This window comes from Corapipo altera, unplaced genomic scaffold, assembly GCF_003945725.1.
Source record: "Corapipo altera isolate COAL_440 unplaced genomic scaffold, ASM394572v1 223, whole genome shotgun sequence".
NCBI lineage: Eukaryota > Metazoa > Chordata > Aves > Passeriformes > Pipridae > Corapipo > Corapipo altera.
Window position 1 is genome coordinate 221802 of NW_020885074.1, and position 12403 is coordinate 234204.

The 12403-nt window shown below is 60.1% G+C and overlaps 1 protein-coding gene across 2 annotated transcripts in view; it reads right to left on the reverse strand.

Moving 5' to 3' along the window:
• The window catches only part of IKZF4 (IKAROS family zinc finger 4), a 21597-nt gene that overhangs the window by 1593 nt on the left and 7601 nt on the right, over positions 1-12403 (reverse strand). For both annotated transcript variants that reach the window (XM_027669293.1, XM_027669292.1), the window contains exons 3-8: positions 11192-11323; positions 9612-9716; positions 5559-5819; positions 4814-4981; positions 1489-1638; positions 389-520 (exon numbers count right to left, since the gene is read on the reverse strand). In XM_027669293.1, coding sequence (XP_027525094.1) covers positions 389-520; positions 1489-1638; positions 4814-4981; positions 5559-5819; positions 9612-9716; positions 11192-11323 — 948 coding nt within the window. The remainder of the gene's footprint in view (positions 1-388; positions 521-1488; positions 1639-4813; positions 4982-5558; positions 5820-9611; positions 9717-11191; positions 11324-12403) is intronic.

The following is a 12403-nucleotide window of genomic DNA, read 5'->3' on the forward strand; positions in this document are numbered from 1 at the left end:
TCATCAGAGAGCAGCATTGGAATGGGTGGGTTTGGGGTTGGGATAACTCCCTCATCAGAGAGCAGCATTGGAATGGGTGGGTTTGGATTTGGGATAACTCCCTTATCAGAGAGCAGCATCAGAATGGGCAGGTTTGGATTTGGGATACCACTCACCTCCCCATATTAGAGAGTGGTGTTGGAACAGGCAGGTTTGGGGTTGGACTGACCACCCACACCCCCTCATATCCCTTCTCTTCCCAGCACCGTGTCTGACACCGACCCCAACCCAGAGCGGAGACCTGGAGCGAACCCCACCCCAGCCCAAGGAGGGGGTCTCAGCTCCCGGGGGGCCTGGCAGGGTCGGTGTCCGGGGGCTCCCCGTTCCCAGCGGGGGCACGTCCCCTTACCCACGAATTTCTGCGGCGTGGAGCGTTTCCGTTTGGTGAAGCTGTTGGCCAGGCGGTCGATGAAGGTCGGCCGCTCGGCCGAGGGGTGGAGCAGGGAATCGGGCACTATCTCCAGGTCCCGCATCTCCTCACCTGGCGAGAGAAGGGAGAGGCCCAGGTCAGCTGGCACGGCGGGACGGGACGGGCACGCTGCCACCCGGGCCGGAGACGCCGCGGGCAGCGCTCCGGATACGCCGCTCCTGCCCTCTGCCAGCTGGGACGGACCTACGGACCGGCTGCCGCACCCTGAGCTTACCCCGTCGGTGGTCGGTCGCAGGGGAGCGCCGGCAGCCGGTCCGCATCCCTCCTCCGTCCAGCCGGGCCCGCTCCTGCCACTTTGGGAAGAGGAGCTGCTTCAACGGATCGAAGTGCCCTCGAGTTCTCAGCCCCGGCGGGACAGACGTGCCCTGTGCCCCTCGCTCTGCCGGCGAGGGCAGCTCCCACATTCCCGGGGAACCCGGCCCTGAGCACGGGGAACCTCCCTGGGAGCTCCAGCGGCTCTAAGTCCGACTCCAGGAGGGTGAGGAGCCAGCAAGGCCCCAGTTCTGGCTCTCTGCCAGGGAATTCTGCCCGCCTGCAACTCCCGAGGAGCTCCCGAGCCACACGTGCCCGCTGGGACATCGCTGGGACATCGGCCCGCGGGGGTGAATCCCAGCTCGTGGCACCACAGCTTATGGAAAACGCTCCTGGTAGTTCTTGCACTGGAAATTGGGGCTGGGGAGTGTTTGGGTTCGGGGCTTTGGGATCCAGAGGAACCCGGGAAGAGTCCGGGAGGTCACACTGCACTGGCAGGTTCGTGGCATTGACCAGCACGGGCTCATCGCACCTTCTGCCCCAGACCCGGGCACGGAGCGCACCGGGGGCACTTCCCCCCCCCACAGCGCCCCCTTTTCTAGGGAAAAACCTCCCCAGAACTCAACCCCGTCCCCAAAACTCAACCCCATCAGCCGGGGGGCTGGGAAGTGACCCCGCGCTCCCATTTCCCACCCTGCCGGGAGACGCCTCCCGGCCTGCCCGGATCCGGGGGGGCATCGGAGCCCCGGGACCCCCCCGGCACTGACCTTGCTGCCCGGGCAGCGCCTGCGGCTCGGGATTGAGGCTCTGGAGGTAACTGTGGCAGCGCTCCTTGTGCTCCTCCAACGTGCTCTGCTGTTTGTAGCTCCGGCCGCAGTAGTTGCACTTGTAGGGTTTGCCGACGGTGGGGGAGGAGACTGGAAGAGGAAAAGAGGAGCCCGGATGTGAGCAGGGGATGGTCCCTCCTGGAGGGACCGGGGAGGGCGGGATGCGGCTGGGGGGGAGGAGGGCGACAGGAACCGGGTCAGGAATCGGTGAATGGGGGAGAAAAACGGGAGCAGCTGGTCAAGGAGGGGGAAGAGCCGTGGGAATCGATTGACAGGGGGAGAAAAAGGGCAAAATCGATCAGCGGGGGAGAAAACTGGCAGGGATTGGTCAATGGGGGAGAAAAGCAAAAGGAATTGGTCAGTGGGGGAGAAAAGCAGCAGGAGCCGGTAAACGGGGAGAAAATTGGCAGGAATTGGTCAATGGGGGAGAAAAAAGCATCAGCAATTGGTCAGTGGGGGAGAAAAAGAACAGGAATCGGTCAATGGGGGAGAAAAGGAACAGGCCAGCAGTGGGGCAGAGACCCTGGCCCTCAGCCCCCCGCCCATCCCTGTGCCACAGGTAAAGGAGCTCCGGGCGTGTCTCCAGCAGCATTTTCCAGAGGTGGGGGCAGCTCCTGGCTCCCACTGCAGCCTTCCTCCTCACCATCACCTGCCCCTCAGTGATTCACCCCCTCCCCAGCAGCGGGAGCCAAAGGAGCAGGGCTGGATGCTCCTGGACTTTGGTTCAGCCCCGGAGCCATCACTCCCACGGGATCTCACCTCCCCAAAAAAGCTGGACACCCCAGGGCAGAGCCGTGCCCGCGGGGGTGGGAGGTTGGCTCAGCAGTGGGGAAATGCCCCAAAATCTGCTGGTTTTGCCGGAATCTGGTGCTTGGGATGTCACTGTCCCACACCACCCACACCACGCCCCGGCACGGAGCTCGGGGAGGGAGGGATGTGCTGCTCCTGTCAGATTTACAGGGTGTTTGGGGTTTTTTTTGACAGCTTGTGGTTTAACCTTTAAGTGATTTTTTTAAAAACATGTGTTGGGGCTGTCAGTGAACCTGCACTCACCCTCTGACACCTGGATCCGTGTGGAAAGTGGGATCAGCACCTCCCCAGGAGCCAGATCCTGTCCCAAACCCCCACGCTGGGCAGGGGACCCCAATGGCCACACACTGCCCTGGCCTGGGGGATCCAGGAGTCCAGGAGCAGCCTTGGATTTCCCCACTGGAGCTCGGGTTGGAAATCAATCCAGAGGAGCTGATGACAAGTGCAAATCCCGCCCTGGGCACCAGCATTGTCTTGGGGCAGCTGAACACGGGTTTCCTCCATCCCAAGGGAGGCGAGGAGGGCCCTGGCCTCTGAGCACCAGCACAAAAATGTGCCTCAGGAATCAATTCCTCAAAGCCAGCAATTCGGATGCGAGTGACTCGACTCCAAATTCCATTATTGCCATTAATCCCCATCACTCGAGGAGCTTTTTAAGTTTAAACATTCCCTCAAATGGCTCAGATTTGTTACTCCAAAACAACTGTGCTTCCCCAAGCTCCCCTGATGGGATTGGGGTTGGTTTTCCACACCAGAAGACTCCCCATGGATACCTCAGAGGCATTTCCTAGGGATAATAAAAGAGCATGGAGCAGCAGGACAAGGGGCGAATGGCTTCCCACTGACAGAAGAGGGCGGGGGTAGGTGGGATGTAGGTAAGAAATTCCTCCCTGTGAGGGTGGGAGGCACTGGAATGGATTTCCATGACAAACAGGATCCTCAGGATCCCACCCCGGGGTGCAGGGAGGACTCTGAGATGTGGCCATCGGTCCATCTGTCATCCAAAGCCAGTGAGACACTTCCCAGGGGTCTGTTAAGGATCCCTGAGGTTCTTCACCCAAAAAGTTCTTCACAGAGCCCAGGGCTGACCCTAAGCCCCGGAATCTGGGCCCTTCCCGAGGTTTTCTCTGGCCCTGCACACCCAGAGAGCCCGGGGTTGGTTTATTTAGTGGGCTGGGACAGGAGGCAGGGAGGGTTCTCGGGGGAGCTCTGGCTCCCTCCGCTGTCCCGGGTGGGGGCTGCAGCCTCTGATCTATTTTGGAGCATCGCAGCCCCTTTGATCTGGATGTTAATCCCTCACTTTTTTGGGCAGCACATCCTCGGAGATGAAAGGCCCTCGTGGGGCCGCAGGGAACGCTCAGGCCTGTGGGTGAGGAGGGAGAGCTGAACCCCCTCCACTTCCACCCAGCAGGGCAGCACCTCTGAAATCCACAGCAAATTAAGGGTTTTCTTAGTAATTAGCTCCCATAAAGCCTAATTTTTGTTTGATATGATGTGAGGGTTTGTCCCATTTCCATGTCTCCTGATCGAAGGACTCCAAAGGACCAGAAGTGTTTACACCAAGCAGCAGCTTTGTCCCTTGGCAGCGGGAATATCCAGGGATGAACTATCCTGGATGGAGCAGGTCTGGGGGCTCCTGGTCCCAACGGGTTCTTCAGGGAAAAGGTTCCTTCCTCCGAGAAAGCCCCTGACACTCATTTCCACGGAGCCTCTGAAGGTCCTGGGGCCGCAGGTGTTCGAACACCTGAGGGTGCTGTAAAGCCCCTGATGGTGCCCAAATCCAGGGAAAACGGTGCCAAATGGGGACCTGGCATCCTGCCCTCCCCCCCATGGCCCTCCCCCTGGCATCCTGCCCTCCCTCCTTCTTACATCACGGAACTGGAGGGTGGAAACTGCAGCTCAAATGTCATCTTCAAAAAGGACAATGTCAAAACACGACATGAACCAACCCCCTGGTGCTGGTTTCCACCACACCCACGGGTGGGACCTGTCTTAACTCAATAAAATCATTTAAACATTTATCTCTATCGGTTGGAAGAAGCTGGACCAGCCCTGTGGGCACCTCTCTGGTCAGCAAGTCCCTGACTCTGACACGTCCTCTGCCTTCAGCTCCACACTGTGGAGAGCAAGTTTGGTCGGGAGCTCAAGGCTGGTGATTGTGAACCTTCCAGGGAAGGTTCAGGTTGGACATTAAGAGGAATTTCTCCATGGAAAGGGTGCTCAGGCATTGGCAGGGGCTGCCCAGGGAGGTGGTGGAGTTCCCATCCCCAGAGGTGTCCAAGGAAGGCCTGGACGTGGCACTCAGTGCTCCAGGCCGGGTCGGGCACAGCTTGGACTCGATGGTCTCGGAGGTCCTTTCCGACCTCAGTGATTCTCCAGCCCAAATCCCTGGTTTTGCACCATCCTCCCGTGTTCCCTCCCTTGTTCCAGCCCTGCCCCAGCCCTCGGGACCCACCGGAATGCGTGCGGAGGTGGCCGGTGAGCGCGTCCCGCCGGCGACAGGCGTAGTTGCAGAAGGGACATTTGAAGGGCTTCTCGCCCGAGTGCAGCTTGATGTGGCGCAGGAGGTTTCCCTTCTGGGTGAAGGAGGCTCCGCACTGGTTGCAGTGGAAGGGCCTTTCTCCTGAAAAACCGGAGCAGTGGGTGAAACTCCTGCTGAGAAGCATTTCCCGAGCCAACGGCCCCGCAGAGCGGGAGCGTCCCCAGGTTTCCACGCGTTGGAGAGCCCTGGGTCAGCCACCAATGTGATCCAGATGTGGCCCCAACCCGGGGAGGGACGGATCTGCTGCTGGAGTGGGGACAGTGATGAGGAAAGACCAGCTACAGGCACTTTCCTGGGCTTTTCCTCACCAGCACCTTCTGGCCACCACCCCCAGCAAAAGAGTAAGGTAAGGTGGGGTATCGGGAAGAAATTCCTCCCTGTTAGGGTGGTGAGGCACTGGAATGGATTTCCCAGAGGATGCCCCATCCCTGGAGGTGTCCGAGGCCAGGATGGACGGGGCTGGGAGCAACCCAGTCTAGTGGAAGGTGTCCCTGCCCACGGCAGGAGGTGGAACAAGATGATCTTTAAGGTCCATCCCAACTCAAATCCTTATGGGATTCCACGATTCAATCCCTGGGGTCAGCACCTGGACCTGCCAGCCCTCTCCCACGGCATCTGTGGCCACCAGCCCACACCCCCAGGCCACCCCAAAGCTCACCGGTGTGGCTGCGCTTGTGCACCATGAGCACGTTGGGGCCGATGCAAACCATGCCGCAGATGTCACACTTCAGCTTCCCGTTGGGAAGGCGGATCCCGCCGGGGGAGTGCGGCTCCGGGCCCGTCCCGTCGCAGTAGCCCAGGGGCTCCGAGAGCGAGTCCTCCACGATGACACTGTCCTCCTTCTCCAGCATCCGGTCGTCCTGCGACAGCAGCCGGCTGGACTCCTCATCGCTGTACATCTCCACCTTGATGGAGTTGGCTGTGGGGAGGGAGAGGGGACGGCAGGGGTCAGGGCAGGAAAAAACTCCCAGCGTTGGGAGAATTCCCACAGTTCAGGTGGGAACTGCTCCTGAAAGAAACACTGACGTGCTCGGTGATTTATTTGTGATCAGTCTGCATCTCCCGGGCTCCTCGGGAACAGATCCCACCCGGATCACACGAGGGGATCCAAGGTCTGCACACCTGGAGACCTCCACTCCTCATCCCGAGGGAAAAGACATTTAACTCCCTGGATTCCAGGGCAAGCAAAGACACCAAATCTCGAGTCCCGGAATCAGTAAAGGCTCAAACTCGCCGGCACAAAGAGCTGAGTTCCTTGGGCAGTGAGGAAACCTGGGCTCCCCAGGACAGCCATGGCTTCACTGACAGCTTCCACCTTTGGCATCCAATGTCAGGAAAAAGGAGCTGAGCAGTAGGTGCTGCCTGGGAACACCCAGCCTGCCCCCATGGGCAGCTTGGCCTCTTCCCTTTCCCTCGTCCCACGAAGAGAACGAGGCCACACATGGAGGGACAGACATGGAAAACCCCTGGAAAGATGTGGAAGGGGATGTGAGAGATGCCAGGGACCAGGGAAAGGTCCCACAGCCGAGGGCTGGTGGCTGCCAGGAGCGTTTGTATCCTAGATGGGAGCAGGGGCTGCTGGAGCTGTGCTGGATAAGCCCCCCTCAGACACTGGAGGGGCAGCACGGGGGGTCTCCCCACTGCAGCAGAGCCCCAGGATTTCCCTCCCCACCACCACCTTTCCCTCCTCCTGCAGCACCAGGATGGAGGGGATGCACCAGTCCTGACCTACATTCCCGACTGCTCTAATGATCTGTGGAATGCCACAAATCAAACACTCCCGAGCCCACTCCCTCCTCACTCCCTCCTCGCTGCCAGGGAGCCGGGATGGGAAGGACAGGGAGAAACTCTCCCTCTCCTCCTTCCCAATGAACTTGTCCACCCTGATCCCACACACTTCCTCCCTCAGCCAGGTATCCAAGTGGTTGTCCCACCTCTCCACGCAGCTGCACCCCCTGCCTGAGGGAGAACCGCTGGGACACCCTCGGGAAAAGACACCGGGCTGGAGATCCAGGCTTGAAATGATCAGACTGGGAAGTTTCCTCCTGTTTTAAGCAGCTGGGAGCAAGAGGGAATTCCCTGGGGAGGCTCCTCAGCCGATGGCACCTGCGACCTGCTCCCGGAGCACTGGTCCTGGCAGGCTGGAGGAGGATGATGATGGAGCAAAGTGGAATCCAGGTCACCCACAGGCACTGAGCCCAAGGCTTCAGCTAAATATTTCCAGAATTCCTCTAAGGATCAGATTCTTATTTCTTCCTCCTAAAGCAGCAAGCTCTTCCCAATCCCTTGAGAGGGGAATGGCGGGGCTGGAGGGACAGAGCGTTGCCCGCCCAAGGAGAGGTGGCTTCCCGGAGGACAGGAGCTGGAGGAGTCCGAGCTGCCTCGTGGAGAACAGAGCACAGCCACAGAATTCCCAGCGGTTCCCAAATCTGGAGCTGACGTGTCCCCCGGAGGGGTTCAGCTCCTTGTCAGAGGGTGGATTCTCACCCACAGCCCGAGGACGCCCACGGGACCAGCTGAGGGGACTCGAGAAAACCTCGGGAACATCCCAGGTACGGAACCACCCGGGGGTTCCTCTAAAAGCTGGGGGGGGCTGGATAAACTCTGGCATGGGCCGGGGCAGGGAAGACCCTTTGCCGGGTCGCTTACCGGGCCAGGCGGAGAGCGGAGCTGGTGGAGCAGGACAGGATGGTCCCGGAGCCGTGAGACCCCGGGAATGGCGCAGCCCCCGGGGAGCCCGGCCAGCTCCCCCTCCTCGGCACTCGGCTCTTCCCCGGAGCCAGGTACAGCCCTGCAAGTGGGGATTACCGAGGAGCAGCAGCATGGAAGTGATTCATCCGAGGCTGCGTGAGGTTTATTGCCGGGTGAAGAGCCCAGGAATTCTGGCTCTGGCTCCTTCCCTCCCTGGATCCTCCCGGCACAGACAATGCTGCTTCCCCGAGGGGCTCCGGGCAACGCCGGTCCTGGAGGTCCCAGGCACTCCCAGGCCGCGTGCTGAGCCCCTGGATGGGAGGAGGCTGGGAGGAGGCTGTGCCTGGAGCATTCCCGGGGGGGAGCAGGACTTTATCCGGTGCCACCACGCTCCCCTGGGAGCACCAGGAGCTGCCTCCGTGCGCAAACACGGAGTGAAAAGCTCCTCTCTCCGTGCCGGAGCTGCTGGGACGAGTTGACGTTTGTGGTTGGGTTTTGTTGGGTTGTTTTTTTTTTTTTCCTCTCCCATTCCCCCAGGGACTAATTTTTTCCTGGGCATAGAAGAGAGGCCAAGTATTGTTCTGTAATTCTCCTTTCAGATCCGACGCGGGGTCCGGGAGAAGTCTCTGCTGGCAGAACAGGTTATATAATATTCCTGCTCCTCTGGGCACGGCACTCGCTGGATGAACCAGCTGTGAAGTCAAGTCAGATCAGAGGCAATGCCATCACCCGTGTCCTGCTGTTAAAGGGGAAGGGATCGGGATTTTCCACATGTTCAATATTCCTTTGGCTTCCCGGCGAGCAAAAAGGCCGCGTTACCCCTGGGAATGCCAAGATCTCGCCTCTGTGAGGAGCTTCCATGTGCTTTAGAGCACAAATGTAAGATAAATAACGAGTAATAAGAGTAAGAACTGGCAACAGAGCTAATTCCGAGTGTTATCCTCCTGAAATTGTGGGGTTTGGGGTTTATTTTATCCCGGTTCAGGAAGAACAACCAGCAAACGCCACGACCTCACTGGATAAAGGATTTTTCCCTCTGCCAGAGAAAAGTGATGTGCAATGACAGCTGGAAGTGGGAGAGAGGAAGGATCAGAGCTGGGCCAGGTGTTTTGGGGCTGGTTGGGCTCATCCAGAGATGGAGCAACTGTTGGATTGTGAATACCAGGAGAGCAACAGGAGCGTGGGGGACGGAGCCACAGCTCGGGGACGGGACCTGCCTGACTGGGGGAGGCTCCTACACAGAACCTGAACCACAGTTTTGTTCATTTTAACTAAAAAGCAGAGAATTCCAGGGCGGGCAGGGAAGGAGATGGAGAGTTTCGCGGTGTGAGAGGAGACTCCCCACACTAATCCCATTCCGGGATCCCTGTTGGGTCACCAGCTCAGCTCACGGCACTCGGACAGGGACACAACAGCCCGTCTGGGAGCTGGTTCCAGCACCCCGTGGCATTCCTGGCGTATCCAAAGGATCCCAGGGCCTCTCTGAATCCACTGCAGTGACACAAATAACTTCCCAACAGCCTCATTCCCACTGAGGCCAAGCCCTGCTCTGTGAGCTGCTCCGACCCGCCCCGGCTCCCACACAAGAGGAAGCGGCGCAGTTCCTCGTTTCCCACACTGCCATCCCGATGGATATAAAATACAACTCATTCCAAAGAAACCCACAGCCCCTCAGAGCCGATCCCTGACAGTATGGAACACACTTCTTGTGGAGGTGGAATTCGGGACCACAAGGAAAGACTCTGAATCCTCCACCCCCGGCTGAGGTTTTTCCACCCCTCAACATCGGTTTTTCCACAAAAAAACCCCGGCTCAGCAGCAGCCAGTTCCTGGGATCAGTGCCCGGGATCTGACACCGGGATCAGGGACCAGGCAGCTGCTCCACGCGGAGCCCAAAGCCGGGTTTATCCCCTTCCCTTGGAAAACAAAGAGTCAGACTCGGAGCGAAATCTGTCACAGCGGGAAGTCAAAATTCCTGGCGGAGCGCAGGGATTGGGAACAGCCGGGTCGGGATACTCACCGCTGAGGGAGCGGCTCGGGGAGGAGTGCTGGCTGTTGGGGGTGCTCACCGTGGGGCCCACGATCGCCGAGGTGAATTCCTTCTCCAGGGAGGAATCCCCGCTGCCTTTGGGAGGAGGGAAACACGAGTGAGCGGCGGCCGGTGGGAATCCCCCGCCGAGCCCCCTGCCCGGCCCCTCGGCTTTGGGAAGGGGCTGGAGGGCAGGGATTTACTCCCATGGTATTAGGCTGGGTGCATTTTGGATTCCAGCCCTCCAGCTGGGAGCTTCCCAAACCCCACATCCCGGAGCCGACGGCAGTGCCGAGGCGTCCATCCGAGGGGGGACCGGACCACCCCCCGCCCAAGCACCAACCCCCAGGACCTGCCCCTTCACCAGGCACTGGGATCCCGCTCCACGACAATTCCCAAGCAGGCACTCACATCCCTGGGAAGCCAATCCCTCCCCACTTGGACACGGGCCCTTCCCCGCTCACACCAGCCCATGAATTCCCTGACACAGCTGTCCATGGATCCCCTCGGCTTTTCCCCTTCGGGGGCTACCCAGTGTCTGTTCCAGTGATCCCAGCAATCCCTGGAGCCCCCCAGCAGCCCCGGAGCCAGGCGATGCTGCGGGAACGGCGCAGTTCCATGATGGAAAGTGCAGCAGCTCCCTGAGCACAGCTGGGAATGTTATTTCTAAACACTGGCAGCTGGAAAACTCTCCTCTCCCTGTTCCCCGAGCCCGGCTGGTCCCATTGTCTGGTGACTGTTGGGAGGCTGAGCTCATCGGCCTCGCTGAGCATGGGAATCGCTCATGGGAAGTGCCCCTGGAGAGCCTGGGACACCCAGCCGTGGCCTCGGCTCCCAGAGGCGGGATTTAAAGGTTCCTTCCCTCCCGGGATGACAGTGGGAGAGACTTGGAGCACCCTTCCCTCTCCCCTGCCCGTGCTCCAGAGAGGCTGGAGAGCTGCTGCCAGTGACTCTGAGCCTGGTGGAGCCTCCGATGATGCCCAGAGGGAATGAGTCCCTGCATTCCAGCACCTCTAATTCCCTTCCTGGAGCCAATGAGTCCCTGCATTCCAGCACCCCTAAATGCTTTCCTGGAGCTGCTCAGGGTCTCTGGCTGCTCTGGAGACACATCCTGAGCCCAAATCCCTGTGTGGGGGTGAGACCGACCCTCTCAGAGGGTCCCAGTGCTGTGTCCTGAGCCCACCTTGCTCCAATCCACACTTGGGGGGAGCCTTTCCCCCCATCTCCTCCCTGCTGGCACGGGGAACTCCAGACACCCCTAATGCCTCTCCAAAGCCAGTTCAGGGCACATCCTGGGGCCAAGACCCCTCTGAGTGGGGCAGGACGGACCCTCTTGCAGGGTCTCAGAGCTGCATCCTGAGCCTACCTCGCTCTGATCTGCACTCAGGGGGGTCAGGTCCTTCCCCTCCCCTGCTCCTGCTGGCACAGGAAATCCCAGCGCCCCCGAGCCCCCCGGAGCCCAGCACAGCCCCTGCATCCCCTCTCCACACACGCGGAGCGAGCGGAGCCGTGCCCGAGTTATTTCCGGATCCTCCCGCCCCTCGCTCCCGTTTGAGTCGCATTTATTGTACCTTGCTGGAGATACCCTGGAGTGTTATCACATCCAACTCCTTGGAAACAGCGCTGGATTCCGGGCTGCGTGTGCATGTCTGCGTCGCTGGCAGGGCGCACGCAGCCACTCACCTTCCAGGAAGAGCAGATTCCTGGAAGGGAGGGAAACGTCCGTCATTTTACAGGCAGGAGGCACCGGGCGAGCGGGAACCGGGCCGAGGGCACGGGGAGAGGGAGCCAGAGGGGAGGGGATGGGGAGGTGGGCAGGGGATGTGTGAGGGGGCTCAGCGACCAGGGACAGGATCCCCAATACTGGAATGAGCAGAGGGAGAAATGTTTCCCCCCCAAGCTCAGCCACAGCCAGGATGGGCTCCGACCCTCCGGCATCGCCTGCTCCGCAGCTCCAGGAAGGAGCCAAAGGGGCTGGTGTGGACCCAGAGCTCAAAAAGTGTCCCCTCACTCCTTCCCCACACACACCTTGTCCATGAACGGCTTCATGCCGCAGCTGTGAGGAATTTTTGAGGAGCTTCCCGTGGTGTGCACTCCCCACCCCACAAAAGCCCCTCCTGGCCCCGGCTTTATCCCTGAGGAGGAGATTTGGGCTTGCTGGCAAAGCATCCAGGTGATGCTGAGAGCAGGAAGGACCTCCTGTGCTTTCCTCCCTGATCCCAGCGACCGCTGGGCTCTGGAGAAAGGTTAAAACCTCCAGACTCCAATGGAATTAAACATTAAGGAGTTAAAAAAGGGAATTTCGCCTCAGTCCCTGCAAGCGCAAAGCCGGCTCTGAGCTCAGCTCCTCTGCCAGCCAGCTTCATCCTCTGGATCCCTAAGGATCCTGCTGATTCCAAAGGATTCCCAGGCTCCTCCTCACTGGAAACACCACTGAGCTGATCCTTGGTGCCCAGCCCACCCCAAAACCAGGATCAGGCCAGGGCGGAGCTTCCTGGGGCAGGATCCCTGTCAGGGACCCCTGCCAGGAGCCCCCTCTGGAAAATCCCACACACACAGGGACGGAATTTTTCCCTCTGTGCAGCAGTGGGTCTGGCACCAGGGCCCCCAGGGATGGCTCAGAGCCCTGGGAATGTGGGCAGGCTGCAATCCCACCCCTGGGAGCAGGGGCTGCAATTCCCCCCCCCCCGGGAGCAGGGGCTGCAATCCCCCCCCTGGGAGCAGGGGCTGCAATATCCCCCTGGGAGCAGGGGCTGCAATTCCCCCCTGGGAGCAGGGGCTGC